The sequence below is a fragment of the Urocampus carinirostris genome, chromosome 1 (genome assembly GCF_059441175.1).
Source record: "Urocampus carinirostris isolate Australia breed hairy pipefish chromosome 1, RoL_Ucar_1.0, whole genome shotgun sequence".
NCBI classification, from domain to species: domain Eukaryota; kingdom Metazoa; phylum Chordata; class Actinopteri; order Syngnathiformes; family Syngnathidae; genus Urocampus; species Urocampus carinirostris.
In genome coordinates this window covers 37325297-37347508 of record NC_142349.1, presented here as the reverse complement: position 1 = coordinate 37347508, position 22212 = coordinate 37325297, and the positions used below count along the sequence as shown (strand labels likewise).

The 22212-nt window shown below is 39.8% G+C and overlaps 2 protein-coding genes across 4 annotated transcripts in view; one reads left to right on the top strand and one right to left on the bottom strand.

The window, feature by feature from the left end:
• The window catches only part of LOC148374558 (pre-B-cell leukemia transcription factor 1), a 117991-nt gene extending 109084 nt beyond the window's left edge, over nucleotides 1-8907 (bottom strand). For both annotated transcript variants that reach the window (XM_088337871.1, XM_088337880.1), the window contains exons 1-2: nucleotides 8704-8907; nucleotides 7449-7522 (exon numbers count right to left, since the gene is read on the bottom strand). In XM_088337871.1, the coding sequence (XP_088193997.1) occupies nucleotides 7449-7522; nucleotides 8704-8891 (262 nt within the window). In that variant the 5' untranslated portion in view covers nucleotides 8892-8907. The remainder of the gene's footprint in view (nucleotides 1-7448; nucleotides 7523-8703) is intronic.
• The window catches only part of dpp6b (dipeptidyl-peptidase 6b), a 697001-nt gene that overhangs the window by 338938 nt on the left and 335851 nt on the right, over nucleotides 1-22212 (top strand). The window lies entirely within an intron of this gene.

Sequence of the window (22212 nt, the reverse complement as noted above, 5' to 3'; positions counted from 1 at the left end):
TAAACGTTAGGTCATTAGGACCACAAGGAAACATGTAGAACGTTACATAATAGCAGATCCACTAGCACTCAATGGAAATTATAGAACTCAATATTGAACAAATAGCTAACTTGTAGGTTCATAAAAGATGATGTCACTGGATATATTTGGTTACTAAAGACTGTACACATGGTGCAATTGGGCACACGGATACTTCTTCTTTCTCGTAAAAACAGCATTGTAACATTTACAGCGTTACGGTGATTTAAGATAGCAAATTGACAGGGATTTTCTTTAACAAAAACACAATTTATCTCGTTTTTCAAAGTAGTATGAGCTGTTATTTAAAACATTGTGAGTGGTGAAATATTTTTTGTTTTGTATTTGAATCATATATCTGAGCTAACATAACATAAAAAACAGCAAATCTAATCATGACATTTGGATATCGTCTTACGATTACGTTTTGGAAAATCTTTTTTTTAAACCACTACATGTTCCTGTTGGTTACGAATGTTCACTTCCACAAAATATTTGAAACATTTAGTGCCTGTGATGGCAAAAGACATCAAAAGTGTACTAAGCTGGGTCCCTGTAAATTCGTCATTTGTTCAGTTAGCGTTGTAAAAGTGTTGGTGCTAGAACAGCAAAACCACACTTTTACTCTTTGTTTGAATTAAAAGTCGCCATTATGTGATTTAACTCCAGAATAAATATTTTTATGTCATTTAAATTTTCCCTCTATTATTAATTTAAAAGTGATAAATAGACTAATTGTTTTCTTCATGTTGTCAATATTATAGGGATGCATTTTCTAAGAACAAAATATATCAGAAATATAGTTTTGAGTAATTGTTTTTTTCCCATCTTTGTGAAAAAAGAACAAGAAACTTTTCCAATGACAGCAACGATGTAGAAATGTAACATATGCTCTTTTAACATTAAGCAATTTCTATAAACCCGAATGCTTTATGTTACTGAATCTCTAAGTGAACTTTATTACATCCTGAACACCTTAAGAAATCGATGTATATTTTTTTTCTTAACAGTATTTTGAAAAATGAAATCAATTACACGCTTAATTACTTGGCTATTATTTCCTTAAGAGTGGAGGACTGGCTTTTGGCTGAACCCCTACAAAACCAATCAATTTTAACCACCAGAGAACTGCTTTCATCTGATTTTAAAATAACTGATTGATTGCTTTCTTGATATCATTCAGTGTTTTACAACAAAACTAAATCAGAAAGGTTAAAAACCGGATCTTGGCATGTCTTGGCATTGGTGACATTCGTGGTTAAAGGGACAATGTGTATTATTTAGTTCCTCTTAATGGTATAAGAAAAAACCTTTTCATGAAATAACTTGATTTGAATAAAAAAACGAAATACATGAACTATAATATAAATGTCATTTTTTTAAACAAATAATCGTCGAACGGGATATCTGTATTTATTTGAAATAACATGAGGCTCATTTAGAAAGGGCTGACACATTTGTCCGCCATATTGCTGCCAAGGGAAAGGCAGGGCAAAAAAAATAAGAAAATGGTGCAATTTGTTCACTTTGTCTCTGGAGTTTGTATTCTTTCTTGTGCTGTTTAGCACTTGTTTTGGTTAGACTATTTAATGCAGCAACATCTTGTGGTCAAACAAAAAAACTACATACCTTTAAATTTAAAAAATTTGCATGAATGCAAAATCCCAGAACTTCAGTGGCGGATCATTTGACAACTTTGTTTTGTATTTTTACCACGCTTTCACTGAAAAACAACAACGGCCAGATGATGAAGGTGTTATATATGAGGCAGATCAGGAGGCTTCTCCTACTACTGATAACCATGGAAACCACCACTGTTTTTCTGGGGAAGCAAACCCCTACCTAAGAACATCATCTAGAGAGGGATGAGCGCCGCTAGGCTGTACTTGCCCAGGACACACCCTGGAAAGTGGTACCTCTATAACCTAGGTGGTTAAACGATTTGTGAACTGTGAAACAAGAACTACATTATGATATTATCCTATTTTGCAATATAAAAAAATGGACAAAATTTCACTTAAACTTATTTGGAAATTGTATGGAGTTTAGGATACTTATTTTTCGAGTGAAACTCGAAAACATGTGTTAAACAATCTTGCATCTTAACAGAATTCCAATAATTGTCTTATCCCAAAATGAAAATAAAAGCTATTTCCTTTTTTTTACCCCATATTAAATAGTACCCAAAAATATATATATACAATGAAATGTGTTTAGGAAATTGTGACAATATAAAAATTATATAAATGGAAATAAGCAAAAAAATATATATCCTGTATCTGGCATGCGCCACATAAAAAATGATTATTTATAAAGTTAAAATGCAATCAAGTACCACTCGTTTTCAATATACATCTGGTGATAAAATATTACACACTATGCCTTCAAAGATACTTGAACAAAGTTCAAACTTGTCTATTCATATTTTGACACAAATAATTTCCTTTAAAAATGGATTATTAATGAGATCATGAGAAGTAACAACTGGCAATGTCTTAAAAAAATAAATACGTCCTCCTGTAGATGAAAAAGTCCTGCTACTGCTCCGGGGTTAGTTGCCAAGAGCAGATCATTTCTCAGCCAAAAATCACCCATGCTGATTTAACTGTATCCTATCAGCGATGGAGTGTCAGTAGCTCAGCACATTCACTCCAAAATGCATTACGACCTAAAGTCTGATAGGAGTCCAATTAGCAACTCGGGAGCTGTTAGTGGGACGGACTGATACAGCAGGTCTGCATCTTTGATAAGTTCACGCAGTAAAACGCATTATCCGCTTGATCACATTAGTGGTGCGCCCCCCCCACACCAGGCCCGTCTGCCCTCCAGACCCCCTGACCTGCATGTGGGTAACGTGAGGCCGGAGTAGCCCGTCTCAACCATCGTCGGATAGCGAGCGAGAAAAAGAGAGGTCCGGAAATTTGACACCGACAAACACAAACTTGATGTCTGGCTTGTCTTCCTTTAACCTGTACGTGCCAGCTTCTCCGGCTCTAATGGATCCGTGCAAACAAGCCAGGAAGCTAGAACAGGAAAACAAGCTCTGAGGAACTGTTAAAACAAAGATCGTTTGAAGAGAGCAAAAAAAAAAAACAAACAACGCGGCTTGATGTGGGAGAAATCCGAGCCTCGGAGTGGTGACGCCAGTTATGCGCAGCTGAGCTTGTTGCTGCTTGCTAAATACTCCCATCGTGACACGGGCCCGACCCTGGCACCCGAGCACGGCGGGCTGAGGAGGCAGGGGGGAGGAACAGGGGGAACGGAGTGCTTGACAGTTCAGGTCGGCTTTATGTCTCTGTGGGCATGCACGCCGGCAGGAATATTGCTGCTGCAAGGCTCTTATTCCCTCTGACAATTCAACCACCATTTAATTGTCCGTTGGTTGATGATCAGATTTATCAACAACTATTTTCAGATTTGATTCATTCTTAGAATTCCTTGGGAAGTACAGAAGTTTAGCTTCTCAACTATAAATGTTTGACAAATATTATTGTGTTTAAAGTGTAAATTTTGTGTCAGTGTTAGTCTTTAAGGGGACCGTGCGTAATATATAGTGCCTCCTCGTGGTATAAAAAACCTCAATCCAGTAATTGGGTTTCATAAAGCGAATGAGCAAAAAATGAGCATTTTTTTATAGCTAGCTATCGGGCTACCTTTTCAGCTTTTTAGCTAGCTGTCTTCGTACATTTTTAGCTATTTATATTCTGTATACACGTGTACTAGAATGACAATAAAGTATATCTGAATCTGAATATTTAGCAAGCTATCTACCGAGCTTTTGACATTATTTAAATGCTATAAGGCTAACATTTTATCTTTTTTTTTTTTTTTTTACTATTTTTAGCTAGCTATTAGCTATATACCTCCAATTTAGTTCACGTGAGTTACATTACAATATTATTATAAATTATCTAATCATATTTGGCATTTGGATACTATGTAAACCAAGTTACATATTTAATTTTTCCATATTTTGCTGAACATATTTCCGTTCCTACAAAAATATTTCATGTAGTGCTCTGTACAGCCCTTTGAGACTTTTTGTGATGAAGGGCTATACAAATAAATATGCCTTGACTATTGTCTTTTATGATAAACGAATGTTTATGTGGGAAAACAAACCTCTACCTAAAAAAACAGCCTGGAAAGGGATGGGCACACCACAGGAAGTGGTGCCCCGACGACTCAGGCGGATAAAGGGTCTGTAAACCGTGAGCTATATATTATATACGTAAGGACTGTGACACATAGCATACCACACTTTTTACACTCAGCCACACCTTGATATACAGTAAATATATAACAGAAAATATGTACAAAGTATGTCCATTCTTGTATATATACATATTTACTTGTATCTTTAAACTTCTTTTATTAACACTGTAAACTGCGGTTACAAAGAAAATTTCATTGGCATCTTTATCTTAATGATTACAAAGACAATCTTGAATCTTGAATCTAGAAAAATAACAAAATACTGATATTGGTCCCTAACGTCAGTGTTCTCGTTCGCCCGCGTCCCTGCGTCCTAGACGCATTATTTTTCCTGGGGACGCATCGTCTCAAATCAACGTGCGTCCCCGGGACGCAACTTTTTTAACACGAAATTGTCATTATCATTTTTTAACAAAGATTACCTGCACTCCAAACTTTTCGTCAGGCAAATCCGCCATTGTTGTTTTGGTCTCGCGGTTCGAGTTTTCGTCTGCACGCCGATCTCGAGTTCGAGTTGTGTAGTGAAAGTCCGTCTCTTTTTAGAGAACCGGCTTTTTTGGCTCAACTTATTAAAGAGCCGGCTCTCAAACGGCTCACTTGCTTTGATGCATTATATTACAAATTGTTATGTTGTGTAAAGAAGTTAAGAAAAAAAGGAAGTATAAAAGGAGAATATGAAAAAAGACAGATTTGTGGTGATCCCTTTTAATCAGTATATTACAAACAATAATTTAATGCAGAAAATGAATTAATAATTTGAATAAGAAAATGTATTATTCTACTTAATTATATTTGCGTGTATTTTTTCCTTCTACAGTGAACGTCCAAGCTACTTAATTTTTGAACCTTTTTTTATAATAAACCTCATTCATGTCGAGCAACTCAGTCTCACAACAAATTGTTCATTAACAATATATATGATATAAAGAAACACATGTACAATATAACATGTTAAACTACATAAATAAATATGTTTGAAATTTTTTTTTTTTTGTATTTTGTAAGGGAAAATACGACAGTTTGTAAGGGCATGGAGCACACTAAATTTTGGGGACCCATAGATCACTGTTGGGACCCATAGATTTTTGAGCATGCGAGTCCCCGGGACCCATCACTTTTCAGAGGTAAAATGGACACTGCCTAACGTGTAAGTGAATTTGCACAATTATGTTTTAAAATGAAAAAAATATTTTCAATTTGTGTGAGGTTTTAGCTATTTATCTTGATTTTAGAAAGTAGTGATCACTTGAGGCTGTTCTGACACAAAACGGCACATACAATGAGGATGAATGATCAAAAATATATTTTTTTTAAACACAATAATTCAAACATACTCTATTTTAGAACATCGAGGATGAAATATAGTTTCTGTTTGTGCGAAATTGATTGATTTGTGGCAGCCCTATCACAGCAAATTTGCAAATGTTAGACAAACACAAAACCATGTTCATGTGTCCAGTCCCTGTGCTACCGTAAATTAAATCTTTTCAAAGTGGCACTTTTTTGTGCTTTACTGGTGTTGCTCCACCACTTTTGAGAGTTAAAGATATGATAATTTGTTTAAATGATGGAAAAAGTTATTTTGAGACCAGTCTCTTAAAAGCCTCTGTCTTTAACATGGCATCCCTTTTTTCTTGAATTATTCATTTTGTAATATGATGTTTGTTGCAACATGATTTAAAAAAAACAAGAAATACAAATATAAATAGCTATACTGTTTCATATAAAATCACCCTGGAGTGTTCCTATAAATGTTGTCAGTGTTCAAATAATATTCATCATAGATGAGGATGAAAAGTGTTAAATTATTACTCATTTGTGTTAATGGGTGTTAAATGACACACATGGGTAAAGGACACACACGTTCTAGTGTTAGTCTAACAGTGGAAAAATATTCCTGAGGACATGTTGGAAATCGAAAGGGAAGTGGAGTCTTTTATTAAAAGAAAAACGACATACACAGAGAAAGCGGGAAAAGCTGACAAATTACAGGCTGCTGGCATTCACTGCACTCAGCACATTTGCTTGAAAATGCCATGCTGAAGCTTTTGAGTCATTTTCTCTGTCATACCCGCTGAAAAGGATTTTCACTTTGGGGGCGAAGACGAAGACGACGAGGGTCGCGGCGGGGCGGCTTCCATTAAAGCTTCCCTCCTCGGAAACCATTCTGCAACTTGTACAGGGTTCATTTCTAAACTCTGAGGTTTATTTTGCGGGGAGAAAAAAGGGGGGAACCTCTCTTTTGTCTGGGGCGCTGCTTGCCAAGAATGGTGGGAAGGGAAGCGAAAGGGAAGCCAGGAAAAGGTCCAAGTCACTTTGTTCTTCGTTTTGGAAAGCGAACTCTAGTTGAACCCTCTGAGACGCCAGACAGTTTACAAAGAGCCAGGCACGACTGTCTCACTTTTCCCAGCCTTGCAATTTAGAACCCGGGCCCCAACCGACTACGGATTCCTCCTCGCGCGGAGCACTCCTTAACCTTTATAAATCTGCAGAAAATCCCCTGGTGTCTTTCGCTCCTTCCCCCCCTCACTCGTTCCCCTGCTGCCAAACTCTGACTCATAGGAATAAAACGTCCATTTTGGATCAAGTGTTTATTTTCAGCTGTCGGCGCGGGCTGCGAGCGCAACGCGAACGGCGGGGCGATCCTCGAAAAAGGGAGAAACCCCCTCTGACAACTCGAAAAACGAGGTCAAATTGCAGACTTTGTTTGATTTTCCAGCCTCGGAGAGCCATTTTTCAAAAAAAAAAAGAAAGAAATACAGCCATGCTCGGCCACATCACCCCTGAGATTAATCACGGGCTTTCATCATGTGAGTCGCTGTGCTTTAATTTGCTGCTAAGTGAGTAATAATTCACACATTCCTCTTCATGACTTTGACCCTTGTTGCAAACATAAACAGCCCCCTCCCTCGACTAGCCCCTGCATGTAAAACAGCGCGCTTCGCAAACACCATCAAACTCAGGCTGAGGGGGATCTGACAGAGGGTGAGAAAGCCCAGCCCGAGAAAGCGCCATCGTGAAAACACTTGTGTGCATTGTGTGCACGTTTGTCAGGAGATGCACAAACTACATGGTGCACAAGCACACTGATTTGAGAGGGGGAGCTCACAACTATGGCACAGCCTTTACTGATGGAGGGAAAAGGAATGAACGGAGGGTGGTATAGCGAGCGTTGATAAAGTAAAAAATGGAGGCAAAGATTAAAAACAACATACCTGTTTTCTCCTTTATTTCGCACAAGACGTTGAAGAGCGCAGGTTTCATCCTGTGACAGTTCAACGCGTGTTTCCTAAAATGAGATCATCTTTTTTTGAAACGCATCAGGACATTATGCAATCATTCATTAATATACAAGTTGTTATCTTCAATCGATTTACGTGGAAAATTAAGTCTAAAGGGGGTACATTTTTATAGAAACATAATTTGTAGTTTTGACGGTGAACACACTCTGCAATGAAAAACATAAATGAATTTTGAGTATGTTTGTTTCAAGTACAGCAATAATTGTGGGCCTGGTTGTTTATGATAAAAAAAATACTTTTATGTCAATAGAATATTTTAACCTTACAGCAAATGTACAAGTGGGTACAAGGGTGTGGGTTTTGGTCTTGGCATTGGTGAGGAAATAACAATGATTGTTTTTTTTTCTTTTTTTGCTAAATGCTTTTGCTTAAAACTGTGAAAATGTATATACCTTGCCATTTATCTGGGTTTTTTTGTTGATGCTAAAGGTTATTGCCCTTCTTTTCATTGCACTACTGTTATTCGCTTTCATTTCCCCATTATTATAACCTAAGCCAGTCTCTTGGTACTAAATTAAAAATATTGTTTTCCTATTTTTCCTGACCTGTCTCTTCAATCTTATATTACTCTTTAAGGTCTTAAATACATGTTGACCACGGAGTGCCATGTTTAATCTCGTTGCATGCAACGTGCCACAACGTTGAAATCAATGACAATAAAGACAACTCAATTAAATTAATTTTTTGGGAAATGTCATAAGGATTTATTTTGAGAAAATACACCCCAATTAAACCACGTATTGGATTTATTGCCTACATTTTCTGACTAGAAAGCAAACAAAAGCTCAAGTGCATTAGGTATATATTGAGTCTGCAACATTCCATCTTTACGGGCCCTCATTTGGAGGGTAAACGATCCATTCTGACAACCATAAGCCAAATAAAAACATGAAAATAAAAAAACAGCGTACATCCAATCTGCTTCTATAATTAGTTTCATATGCTATTAATGGACTGTTTCACAACGTTGTTGTGGGATTAGTTTACAAGCCGCTTTTTAACAAGTGAAACGTAGATTGGGTTAAAGTTTGCATAAATTACCGTAATAATTGTTCACATACGCGTCTTCTCTTTACCCGTGCACGTAGTAATACTGTCGCTTTGTGTCATTGTTGAAAGTGAATGTATAAATATGCAATGTGTAAACCCACGCGTAGTTGTGTCTCACCTCGCCTGCGCCTCGTCCAGACTCTGGTCGGTGATGGTCATAATTTGCTGTAAAATGTCTCCGATGTCCTGCTTCCTCCCGTCGGCATCCGTCCCCGCGGTGGCATCCGGCAAATGCTGCGCCAGGCCGGGGTGCCCGGCCATGCCTACCCCGTGAGAGTGCATCAAGCGGGGCTGCTCGTCCATCATCTGCCGCGGTCCTCCTCGCCTCCAACTTTTCAACCACGAATCTCTTTTTCGATATTGTATTTTTAATTGGCTTTTAAGGTTTGGTATGGGGCGGCGGCGGGGGGGGTGGCCGACGCCGAAAAGGAAAAATATCCGCTTAATAAGAATTCCTCCGGATTGCTCTCGCGGCGCCTCCTCGGTGAGCTTCTCGAGATTTGGGAGGAGGGAGACTGACTGGTCTCACAAACGTGTGCGAGCACGCGCACACACGAACGCGCACGCACGAACTCTTGCTTTCTCGATCGCTCTCTTTCTGTGTCCGCGGCTGAAATCTGATCTGAATTAGTGATGGGTCGTTCGCGAAGGCAAAGGCTCTCGGAACCAGCCCTTTTCTACCAATAAGGAACCGGCTCCCTTCAGAAGACTCTCTCTCTCTCTCTCTCTCTCTCTCTCTCTCTCTCTCTCTCCTCTCTCTCTCTCTCTCTCTCTCTCTCTCTCTCTCTCTCTCTCTCTCTCTCTCTCTCTCTCTCTCTCTCTCTCTCTCTCTCTCTCTCTCTCTCTCTCTCTCTCTCTCTCTCTCTCTCTCTCTCTCTCTCTCTCTCTCTCTCTCAGTGTCCTTGGGCAAGACGCTGAATCCTATTGCCCACAATAAGCAGGTCGGCGCCTTGCATGGCCACTATTGGTGTGTGTGTGAATGGTAAATGTGAAGCACATTGTAAAGCACTTTGGGAGGTCTTCGCTGACTTGAAACGCGCTATAGAAATGCAGACCATTTACGATTTACTTTCTCTGTTTTTCTATTTATCTCTTTGTTTTTCTCTCCTTTGCTCTATCCCTCTCTCCCACCCACTCTCTCTTGCTCTCTATATTTCTATGTATTTTTCTATATATTGCTGTCTCTCTTTCTCCGCTTTTCTCTTGTGCTTATTTCTCTTTCCTTTTATATATTGATCTCTATATTCGCTCTAGATCTGTCTTTCTCTATGTATTAATCTTTCCTCCTCTTTATGTTTCCATCTCTCTCCCTCTCCCCTCCCTTTCTCTCTTTTTATTTCTCTTCCTTTTTATTTCTCTGTCTCTTTATCTCTTTCTCTTTGTTTCTCTCTCCCTTGCTCTCCCTCCCACCATCTCTTTCTCTCTATCCTTCTTTCTCTACATATAGTTTCTCCCTCTCTCTGCTTTTCTCTTGTTCTTATTTTGTCTTTCCCTATATCCATTGATCTCTATATTCTTCTGTCTGAATCCGTCTTTCTCCCTCTCTCATAGAGAGAGAGAGAGAGAGAGAGAGAGCACTCTTTTTATTTCTACAGGGAGTGCAGAATTATTAGGCAAATGAGTATTTTGACCACATCATCCTCTTTATGCATGTTGTCTTACTCCAAGCTGTATAGGCTCGAAAGCCTACTACCAATTAAGCATATCAGGTGATGTGCATCTCTGTAATGAGAAGGGGTGTGGTCTAATGACATCAACACCCTATATCAGGTGTGCATAATTATTAGGCAACTTCCTTTCCTTTGGCAAAATGGGTCAGAAGAGGGACTTGACAGGCTCTGAAAAGTCAAAAATAGTGAGATATCTTGCAGAGGGATGCAGCACTCTTAAAATTGCCAAGCTTCTGAAGCGTGATCGTCGAACAATCAAGCGTTACATTCAAAATAGTCAACAGGGTCGCAAGAAGCGTGTAGAAAAACCAAGGCGCAAAATAACTGCCCGTGAACTGAGAAAAGTCAAGCGTACAGCTGCCAAGATGCCACTTGCCACCAGTTTTGCCATATTTCAGAGCTGCAACATCACTGGAGTGCCCAAAAGCACAAGGTGTGCAATACTCAGAGACATGGCCAAGGTAAGAAAGGCTGAAAAACGACCACCACTGAACAAGACACACAAGCTGAAACGTCAAGACTGGGCCAAGAAAAATCTCAAGACGGATTTTTCTAAGGTTTTATGGACTGATGAAATGAGAGTGAGTCTTGATGGGCCAGATGGATGGGCCCGTGGCTGGATCGGTAAAGGGCAGAGAGCTCCAGTCCGCCTCAGACGCCAGCAAGGTGGAGGTGGGGTACTGGTATGGGCTGGTATCATCAAAGATGAGCTTGTGGGGCCTTTTCGGGTTGAGGATGGACTCAAGCTCAACTCCCAGTCCTACTGCCAGTTTCTGGAAGACACCTTCTTCAAGCAGTGGTACAGGAAGAAGTCCGCATCCTTCAAGAAAAACATGATTTTCATGCAGGACAACGCTCCATCACACGCATCCAAGTACTCCACAGCGTGGCTGGCAAGAAAGGGTCTAAAAGAAGAAAAACTAATGACATGGCCTCCTTGTTCACCTGATCTGAACCCCATAGAGAACCTGTGGTCCCTCATCAAATGTGAGATTTACAAGGAGGGAAAACAGTACACCTCTCTGAACAGTGTCTGGGAGGCTGTGGTCGCTGCTGCACGCAATGTTGATCGTGAACAGATCAAAGCACTGACAGAATCCATGGATGGCAGGCTTTTGAGTGTCCTTGCAAAGAAAGGTGGCTATATTGGTCACTGATTTGTTTTTGTTTTGTTTTTGAATGTCAGAAATGTATATTTGTGAATGTTGAGCTGTTATATTGGTTTCCCTGATGAAAATAAATAATTGAAATGGGTATACATTTGTTTTTTGTTAAGTTGCCTAATAATTATGCACAGTAATAGTCACCTGCACACACAGATATCCTCCTAAAATAGCTAAAACTAAAAAAGCCCCACTCCAACTTCCAAAATATTCAGCTTTGGTATTAATGAGACTTTTGGGTTCATTAAGAACATGGTTGTTGTTCAATAATAAAATTAATCCTCAAAAATACAACTTGCCTAATAATTCTGCACTCCCTGTATTGTCTCTCTCTATTTTTCTGTGTATTTCACTCTAAATCTTTTAAATCTTTCAATATTTCTCTTTGCCTTTCTTTCCATTATTCTCTATCTTACATTATTTTACTTTTCTTTGTCTCTCTTTCTCTGTTCTCCTTCTCTGTCTCTGTCCCTCTCTTCTCCTCTTCCTTTTTCTATTTCTCTTCTCTCCCTCTCTATTTCTCTCTTTATCTCTCTTCCCTTCTCTCTTTCTCTCTCAAAGGCTCTTGTGACTGGTCGATATGAGTGGATTCATCTCTGCATTTTTTGCTTCGTATAGACAATTTGAACATTTAAATGACGTAAAACTTTATTGTATATTGATACAACAAAGGCTGTTCTAATATGGCTGCATGATACATTTTCCAAATTTATCAATTTAGTGCATAACGTTTCATTATGGCTGGCAACCAGTTCAGAGTGTCCCCTGTCCACTGCCCAAAGATAGCTGGGATGGGCTCCAGCACCCCTGCGAGCCTACTGAGGATAAGCTGTGCAGATAATGGATGGAAGGATGGGTAATAAAAACACCAAAGATCAGGAGAGCCGTTTAGAAGCCGAAAGAGCAGGCTCCTTTTCCCGAGTCGCGTTGAAAGAGCCCGTTCTCCAAAAATAGATGGAATTTCCATCATCTGATCTGAATTGCTTTTGGTTTTGGCCACTCCTCCAAAGAGAGAGAAATAGAAAGCGCAACTGAGAGAAGGGGGGTGGCGTCTCGTAATGGGATTAAAAGTGCAGCGCCTATTTAAACGTGCATCCCAAAAAGGAAGCGAAAAAACAACCAGCGCGTCTCGCGGCCTGGTGAAGAATTTGGTGCTATTGTTTCTTTTCTGCGCACTAACTGACTCCTAATGAGGAGCCTCCGCCCCCGTGGAGCTTCCATTGGAGAGTCCGGAGCGCACAAGTTCCACCTCGGCGTTCTCCTCAGACGTCAATCATCCGTCCCCAGGAAAGGTGGGACACTGTAATAAACATAAAGAGATGTGACCGTGCTGTGATGGATAGAGAGTGTATACGGCGCCTAATAAATAACGCCGAGTGGCGCTGACCTAACAGGACAGCATGGAGGTGCTTTGGAAAAAGACACTCTGTCAGCCACGCCATATTTTAACCCCCCTCCCACCTCTCAATATTTACATCCATGTAATCAGTCAAAAAGAAGAATAAATCAAAAATGGCTGGATGAGCGAGACCGTTGCCTTACACATAGGGAAAGATGATGAATGTGAGAAACCGCATCCGACACTTTTGGGCGCTGATGAGGTGTCTCAAAATGACCAAAAATAAAGAATAATACCTGTCAACCTCAGCCAATTGCTCCCCAGATTGATGATCACAATGCTTCCTATTAAGCAATAATAAACCTTATAAACACAACCCCGCACCTATTTACTCACAGCATGACGGACTACAATAAAAACAAAAATTATTTGTATAAAACCGGTTTATTTTTTTCAATCCAAACAATTATTTCGGATTTTTTCTTTGTTCCTTTCCCATTTGGGGGACTGGAGCCCATCCCAGGTATCTTCCGGCAGCAGACAGGGTGGACACCCTGAACTGGTTGCCAGCCAGTCGCAGGGCAGACAAGGACTGACAACTCGCTCCCTCATTCACATCTAGGGACAATTTGGATCGGCCAATAAACCTAACATGCACGTCTTTGCAACGAGGGAGGAATTCTGAGTGCCCAGGGGAAACTCCCGCAGGCACGGGGAGAACATGACAACTCCACACAGGGGGGCTGCGGTAGCTGGAATTGAAGCAGGAAGCAGGATTTGAGGCACGGATGCTCAAAAAGGAGGAAATTGAAGAATGACTTATGGCTCATCATTGCAGTTTTTGTTAGTGAAACATGAAAATGGTAAAGGTAAGAAAATGCCTGTTTCAAGAATAGTTTATTAATCAAGAAAGATGAAAAAAGAAGAGTCTTTTAAAAAATGCATGACTTGCACGTACAATGTAAGAAAATTGACAGAGGCTGCTATGATGACACAATCCAGAAGATGGCGTCTGCAAGTACAAATGTTCCAAATTCTGTACAGCACCTTTAAGAAAATGTTTGCATACAAAAATCGTTATAAGGCGTACACAATTTGATTTTAAATATTGCAACACAAGTGAAATATTTGTGCACCAAGCAAACTCATCAGTCCTAAAGCTATATGAACAGTGATCTTTAACCGCCAGGCCGCGGACCGGTATCGGGCTATGGGTTGTTTGGTGCGGGGCTTTTCACAAAGAAAAAAAGTTGCCTTATTTTTTACTCATACCACATGTATTTGTGTATAACACATTTTTTTTAATCCGAAGAAGAAGCCAACGTTTGAGTGTGCGTTATACCCAAATTTTTACGTAAGAATGTTATTGATTGAAAATCATTTTTTGACAACCTATGTGAACACAATACCAAAAGAACATTTCCAATGAATGCAATGTCCTTCAAAGTGCAATTCATCAGTAGATACATCAAAAACTCCTTTCCTCCGTGTTTTTTTTTTTTTTTGCGTTTATTTATATCAATGGTTTCCAAACTTTTGCAGGCTGCGCCCTCTTGGCTCCCTGGCGAACTTTTTACGTACGGAATGAAGGTCGCAAATGCTGCTTTGATGGAGTTTTTTTTTTTTACCTCTCAGTCCTTTTGTTGATGCACGTTCGTCTTTTACTTATAATCCTTTTTACATGCCGTGATAGTTATTAAGGTGCTGGTACAAGTGACTTGTATTTCCGCTGGACCTGGCGACTATTTGAAGCAAATTCTGCAAGGGGCTTCTTCTTCTGTTCCACGTTCGCTTTATCAAAACCAAAAAAAGGTCCAAACCAGTGATGCACCGCACTTCTTTGGTGCAAGCTAAGTTTCCTTCACGTTTGTTGACTCTGGGACTATGTTTACGGAGTCCGCCATGACACTCAGTGAGCTCTCACAGTGGGTTTGGCATAGTGTGGTGCTTGCAAACTTTGAATCGCGTTTATTGGCTTGTGCTATTATTAAAACTTGCCTCTGATTGGTTTGGGCTTTTAAAACTCAAACAGTAAGAATTGTGGTTGGCCATAACTCCCTCACTGACTACAAAACCTTGAAAAAAACGCAGTGCTTTGCTGTATCAGAACCGCACCACATCACATCGCGATGTCGATATGATTTCGGTTAACGTGCAGCCCTAACGTGTTGTGTGTAAATCGTCAAACAAACAGTCTGACTTCTGACTTCAGCTCCGGACTGCCGCCCCCCTACTGCCCCCTTACAGCCTCCTTCTCCCTCATCGCTCCCCCAGATCTTTCCACCGCCCCCAGGAGGCAGTACCGCCCATTTTGGGAACCACTCATTTATATTTTTCAGTACGATACCATGACTAAAAATAGTGTGATCATGAGATAAAACCGAATGCCTTTTCCTATGTCATCTTAACCCCAGTAGTCTAGTGATTACAAAGTGCATTTAAGTTTTATCATTCTAAGTATTATCAATTAGTAATTATTAATACTATTGTTATTATCATTAATTTTATTATCAAGCAGGTTTGCAAGAATATTGTCAGATATTTGACGCCAACCATTTTTTTTTTGAACCACCATTTTTTTTTTTCAAACTTAACAACACAACAAACAGCTGATAATGAATGATCAGTGTTGGATTATTTCACTGGATATATGGCACATTATAGAAATTATGGTGACCGTGGATAGTATTAAGACATAAAAGGACAGTTTTTTTTTTTTTGCTATTTATTAGCTGAAAATCATGTTGTCACTCAAGCCAGTGCAACACGGCACGTTTGGTGATTCCACTCATAAAATACAGACAAGCCATAATTGGCAGCTCTGAAGATTGTAAAGCGGTCCTCACTTGTGTCATGACATTTAATTTAAGATAACACAATAGGACTTTGTAATGTCGACAAATCGATCAAATTACAAGACTTGTTTTGATTGAGATTTTGTATACAGCAACCCCACGCTACAACCCGGTTCCTGTTTCACGATCTCACTGCTTGACCGATTTGCAATATGCATAGTGTTCTGCAAAAACAGTACTTACAGGACTGTATTAGTTATATAAATGTTAGAACCTGAAATAGAGTTTAGTTCGAATTCTGGGTAGATTTTTGATCAGAACCCCAGTGAAGAACGAGGCGTTCTTGTGCTGGGTTCACAAGATTCATTGAAATACTTAGTTTTAAATTGAACTCTTTGTTGCTGTTTTTTAAACAAAATAAGTTAACCGAATTGTATTATTTATAATTTTACTCATCTTAAGATTGCCTTGTGCACATAAATGTCCACCATTTATCCTTTGAAATTGAAAATGAAAAAAATCAATACAGGGGCCACTACTTGCTGTCGTGTACAGCGTGTGTTTCTTTTTTGCCTTTGCCTCCTTATAGGTATGTTATTGTCACTTCCGTTTGTGTCTTTCGGTGCATCTCTTGCAATTATTATAATACTGTCTAGATGGCTCCCTGTTAGTGTGCAGCTCCCGAAGGCTTCTAGTTTTGTTCAGTCCAGATTAGCCCTGTTAGCAGTCAGCTAGATGGCTAGCCTACTTCCTTATTGTTTTTTTCCCTGACCCTGTTCATGTTTGTGGCCGTGGTTGTTCTTGGTTGTTGGCCCCCAGTTATCCTGGCTGCTTACTGCATGTTTTCGTTCAGCCGGACTCACGTTTTTCCCCCCGATTGGTCCCAGTTCGCGCTCTATGGCATCCAGATAGCATGATATGATTATTTAGTATACTTACGTCTGGGTTTTAGTTTGTTGCCGTAATCGTTTTTTGTGGTTGGCTCCCAATTGTCCACTGTATTTCCACTGAAATTGCCAATCGACAATGTAGACTAGTCGTTGCGGCCCTGCTATTAACACAGCCATTCTGTATTTGTGCGAATTGAAATATACAGTATATAAAAATGGAACCAATAAAACACATCCTCCATTCGTAATTTGTAATTTACAAATCATTTTTGCAACCTTTTTCAAACACAAAATAAAACAATCAAGGCTATTAACTGCAAGCTCTTATTCCAATTCTAATTAGTCTGCGCTCCCTGAGTAAAAGTCACTTCCCCAGTTCTAAATCACGTCATCTTGCGGCATGCCTCGGCTCCTTCCTCCCGCGTGTGCGCGTATCCAAATCCCAGCTATCGTCTTTTACTGGCCAGACGGAAATCGATCAGTCCGTTTTCTCATTACGTGCTGAATAGGGAGGCAGGGCAGTAATTGTCACGAGGGGCCCAGAGAGGTTGAGGGTAGCAGAGGTGATAATGTCTGACACTTGGAAGCTGCAGGGACTGCGGCGAGCGGACCTGAAATGGACGTCTGCGGACCAGAAGCCATCGGGCTTTATTCCATTGCCTATTTAATAGGGTCATAAAGTAATGGAGGCTTATCTTGGTCCTACCCTGGAACCGCTGCTTCAATTGCAATTGTCGAAGGCAGTGTACGGAAATCCAACATGCTCGTTGAACGGAGGCTTTCAGTCACAGTCAACCTCGAACACGAAAAAAAAAGACAACAATGGCCTTGTTTACGCCTCAGATTGCTGCAGTCACTGAAGCACCAGTTCAGCCTTCATGAAAAAGGAATATATTCTGTTATGGAATATCTTCCCTCCATTAAAATCAAATGTGTTGAGGCAGCATAAATAATCCTACCAAAAAAAAGAGAATGAATAAGGGTTTATTAGAATTGCAAATGGATCTCGAAGTAAAAATATCTGTGTAGCCAGCAGATGTATTTTTCTTTGAGCTGCAATGTTGTTTTTTTCTGAAACAGGAAATAGGTTTGCAACGGGTGCTGCTAGCCTTGTTTCGGTATTCCCAAAAGATGAAGTAAACAAGTTGAAATTTTGGAGTTCTTCTTCTAAACCCGGATGACACTTTGGTGTGCCACAATAGAAAAGAATCAGAATATTTTTTATTTTATAAGGAGTGTTGTTTGTCACTCGGGGCTCATCCCACTGTTACAATGAGTACTAAGTAGATTTGTAAAGCGAAAAGACAAGTCTTAACGTACGTAAAATACAGCAAGGATGTACAGGCCATTAGACTACTTTAAAGACTAACATTGTCATGGTTGCATTCAGTGTCAGGCGGTTAGGTTCATGGCTGGTGAGGCAGACAGACTTACAAATAAATCAACCTACAATTGAACGACACAGAATGAATGCAATACTGTATATAAAACGTGTTGTCTTACCTGAAGTAATATTGAAGTCTACATGCGATTTGAAATAAGGCAACTGGATGGCTTGACTTGCTGTTATCTTGCTAATACTATCACTAATTCCAGTATTTTATGCTATGGTACTCCGTAAATCAGATTCCCCTTTATATTTACCTTTACATTTTCCACGATGACAGGTGAGACACTGCCTCACATGCCTCCACAGACTGCATGTCACTGGTTGCATTGACAACTGCTATTTGAAACTGAGCTTATTGTCTGTGGCATGCTTTTGTTGGAATATCCCAAGGATACGGAATTACTGTACACTTTACAAGCAAACTAGGAGACAAAAACATCCCGATACTTTACTTGCTATAAAAGCCCCACCATTGAATTTGACCATAAAAATACATTTTTCATATCTCTACTTCAAATAGATTACAAAAGACCATGTTTTTTGTCAATTAAGCACAAAAGTGTGGTGTTCCTTTGTGACATCAGGATGACAACAAGGAATCAAACCAAAGCCGGGTCCCATCAAAAAACATGGGGATTGTTGTGATCAGTGAATGCATAGCACTCATTTCCGCTTGGAGTTATTGGAACGTTGTTGCTGTTTTGTCAGAATTGCGTGCTCTTGATCATCAAAGGTTCGTGGGGTACGTTTACCTTTCATCGTGTACGGCGTATGTTTCTTTTTTGCCTTTGCCTTCGTTTAGGTATTTTATTGTGACTTTTCCTTTTGTGTTTTTTGCTGCGCCTCTTGCAATTAATATAATACTGTCTAGATAGCTCCCCGTAAGCGTGCGGGCTCCTGAAGGCTTCTAGTTTTGTTCGGTCCAGAATAGTCCTGTTAGCAGTCGGCTAGCTGGCTAGCCCGCTTGCTCATTGTTTTTTCCCTGACGGGGTTAATGTTTGTTGCCGTGGTTGTTCTTGGTTGTTGGCCCCCGGTTTAACCTGGCTGCTTACTGCATTTTTTTCGGTCAGCCAAACTTCTTTCCCCCGATCGGTCCTGGTACGCCCTCTATGCTAGCTTGATGTGATTATTTGGTATACTTACGGCTGGGTTTGTGGTCGGCGCCTTGCATGGCTGCATGGCCGCTATTGGTGTGTGAGTGTGTGTGTGAATGGGTAAGTGTGAAGCACATTGTAAAGCGCTTTGGGAGGTCTTCATCGACTTGAAAAGCGCTATATAAATGCAATTCTTGTTGGTTCCCAGTTATACACCGTATTTCCTCTGAAGTTGACATTCAGAAATTCAATACAGGGCCCCTTATTTTATTGAATACATTCATATCCATGTTTTAGGTTTTGAGCAAGACATTATTTTGGATATTTTCTTCACAGTTTGTGCATTAGTTTAGGGTGGTAATGGCCCTGGCAGGAAACTGTCTCAGAGCCTGTTGCTCCTTGTTTTAAGGGATCTGTAGTGCCTACCAGAGCGCAACGGGTTTTAGAGGTGGCGGCCAGGGTGGGAAGAGTCATTTATAATGTTAATGGCTCTGCTGCGGTATTACAAGCTGGCAGTGACCTCTAGACTGGGCAGGGAGCGGCTGATGATCTTCTGGGCTCTGATAGACTGAATCCGCAACAACTGAACCTTTAAGTCACGAGGGTATACTGAGGTTTTTAAGTGTGAGGATTTTATAGTTATGGTATCATGAGTTCATATCGTGACAATTTTAAATTTTTGGGATACTATGGATTACGTGAATAAATGTTTAAAAGTATATGTTCTAAATACAGCTCATAAAAAATGAAAACTCCCTGTTTACCAGCACCGGTACATTCAATAATAAATTCAGCTTGCTGACTGCACAGTACACATTCTCCTTTGCGGCGCCGGGTCAAACAACTCCTCCCGGAGTGGTGTCGGGTCAGAGCGAGGTAAGTTAAGATTCGGCCACGAAAATACAGAAGGAGAACGGTGCAACTGCACCCGCGTCTCTCCAGGAAGTAACCTTGATGAAAAATTCAGTTGTTTGCAGCTCAGCGTCCCTCAGGCATGAAAAGTAGTGAAGCCCGCTTCCCGGGGAGAAGGAAGGGAAGCCTTCTCAGCTCCTTGAAGCGACTCAGCAGCCCATTGCAGTTCAACACATGTACTCGCACACACCCAGCAGCAGGCGTTAGAGACGGTTACGAATTAAACTTTAATCACGCCTCCAATAGATTAAGGGACAGGCCCAGAGTCAGCGCTTTTAAAACCTCGCTTTGTCTTGCTTGACCATCTTCCTTAATAAATACACCCTTTACCTTTTCCTTCCAGTTTAGCACTAATGAGATTGTACGGAGTGAGGTTGACAAAATACAATTACCATATTTTACGCACCTGTGATTTTTGTTTTAAATACAAGGCGGACCAAACTACAAGGGTCATGGAATTACAACTACTGTATGGGCTACAGTAGCTCAATCTTAAAAAAGGCTGTATTTGTGCAATGATTGATCGTTTGGAATACAGTAATTCCTTGACTCTTGCTGTTTATGGGGATCAAAAACCCCACAAAAGATGAAAATCCGCAAAGTAGCTTTGCACCTCCATTAAATCCCCAAGGGGCAAACTTACCTCGAGATGACATCCTTACCGACTGAGAGTATACGAGTGAAAAAAAAACCCCATACATAATGATTAATCTGTTAAAATTGAGTTGCAGTGAACCCTGGGGTTTGCGTTCCAAAAAGAACCAGTGATTGGCAGAGTCCGTGATGTAGAAACCTTTAATTTTTACAATTATTACACAATAAAATAATCGCCCCTAGAAAACCAAATAAACAAACTATTTTTTACAGGCCCCGGCATTTGTTTACTAGATAAACATTGTTTGATTTTTTTTTTCAATTTTTTTTTTTACCAATGGTTACTCTCTTAAGGACTGTCTAGCCAATCAGGACACAAAGCATGATAAAAATCTGTGGAGCACAAGACCATGAAAATTAAACAATGTAATGGCAAGGAATAGCTGATTTGCAATAGCTTTTAAGAGCAAATATATTTTGTTCTTATAATAAGGGTTTACACAATACACACCAGGCTTATGTACCATACTACACAACACTGCCACTAGTACGCTAACGTGTGCTGGAAATGCCAACGATTGTTTTTTAAGTGCCTTCTGACTATGCTTTTCAATTTTAGTTTCTATCTCATTTACAATCTCACTCTCATTTCAGGTTTATTGAAGGCATGTATTAGGTTTAATTGTTTTATCTAGTTACTTATTTGATTAATAAGTGTTCTTGATTAAAAATGCATCACACACAAAAATATGATTTTTTTTTTAACTGTACGTTACTTCTCCTTTAAGAGAGTGTTGTTATTGGTTATTAGATTTTTGTGCTTTATTTAATTGTAATCCAATCCAGTAGAATACCTGTGAATAATGCCCTTACCAGAGTAAGTCTTGACTGTTGAACACTAAAATGGGTGGAGCACTGTGTATGTACTGTACCCACAAGAGAAAGATCCAAGTTAGGGTGTGTGTTATACATGAGGTTTTAGGGTAGTACTTTGCCGTATGTGAGCAATGACGGATCAGTAAAAAATATTGCTGACCACATTGCGACAGGATTGAAACCTGGATTGTAGTGGTGAGAGCGCCAATTCTTGAACCACTAGATCACTAGAGTTAGCGAAGTTAGGCTTTACCTTTTATCTTATCATCAAACTATTTTCACAGTAGGATGTTAATTACCTTGGGACATGATTAAAATATTTTAGGACAACGTTAACTATGAACACAATACCAAAATAACATTTACAAAGTATTTATTCAATGTCTTTCAAAGTCAAATTCAGTCAGTCAATCAATGATTTTAATCATGGCCCCACAGAGTAAGCAACGTGGTACCGTGAGATAAAATTGAAGGCCTTTTCTTGTGTTATCTATAACCCGAGTAGGCTAGTGGTTAAGAATTGGCCCTCTAGACACCGCAAGATACCAAAACAACATTTAGAAAGTATATTTGTAATGTCTTTCAAAGTTTGATTCAGTGTCAATGATTGATTTTTATCATGGCCCAACATAGTCAGCAACGTGGTACTATGAGACAAGACCAAAGGCCTTTTCTTGTGACGTCAACAACTCCAGTAGGCTAGTAGTTAAGAATTGGCCCTCTAGAAACGTTCGGGACCTACAATGCTCAGTTCAAGCCAAGAAAAAGTGAAACAACCTTTTTTAACGTTTTTTTTCTGCAAAAATAAAGTTTTATAGACAAATAAATACAGTATTCAAGGAAAACTGGCTCATATCTTAACAGAGAATTATGAGTGGCAATGACTTGACAACAAATTAATCAT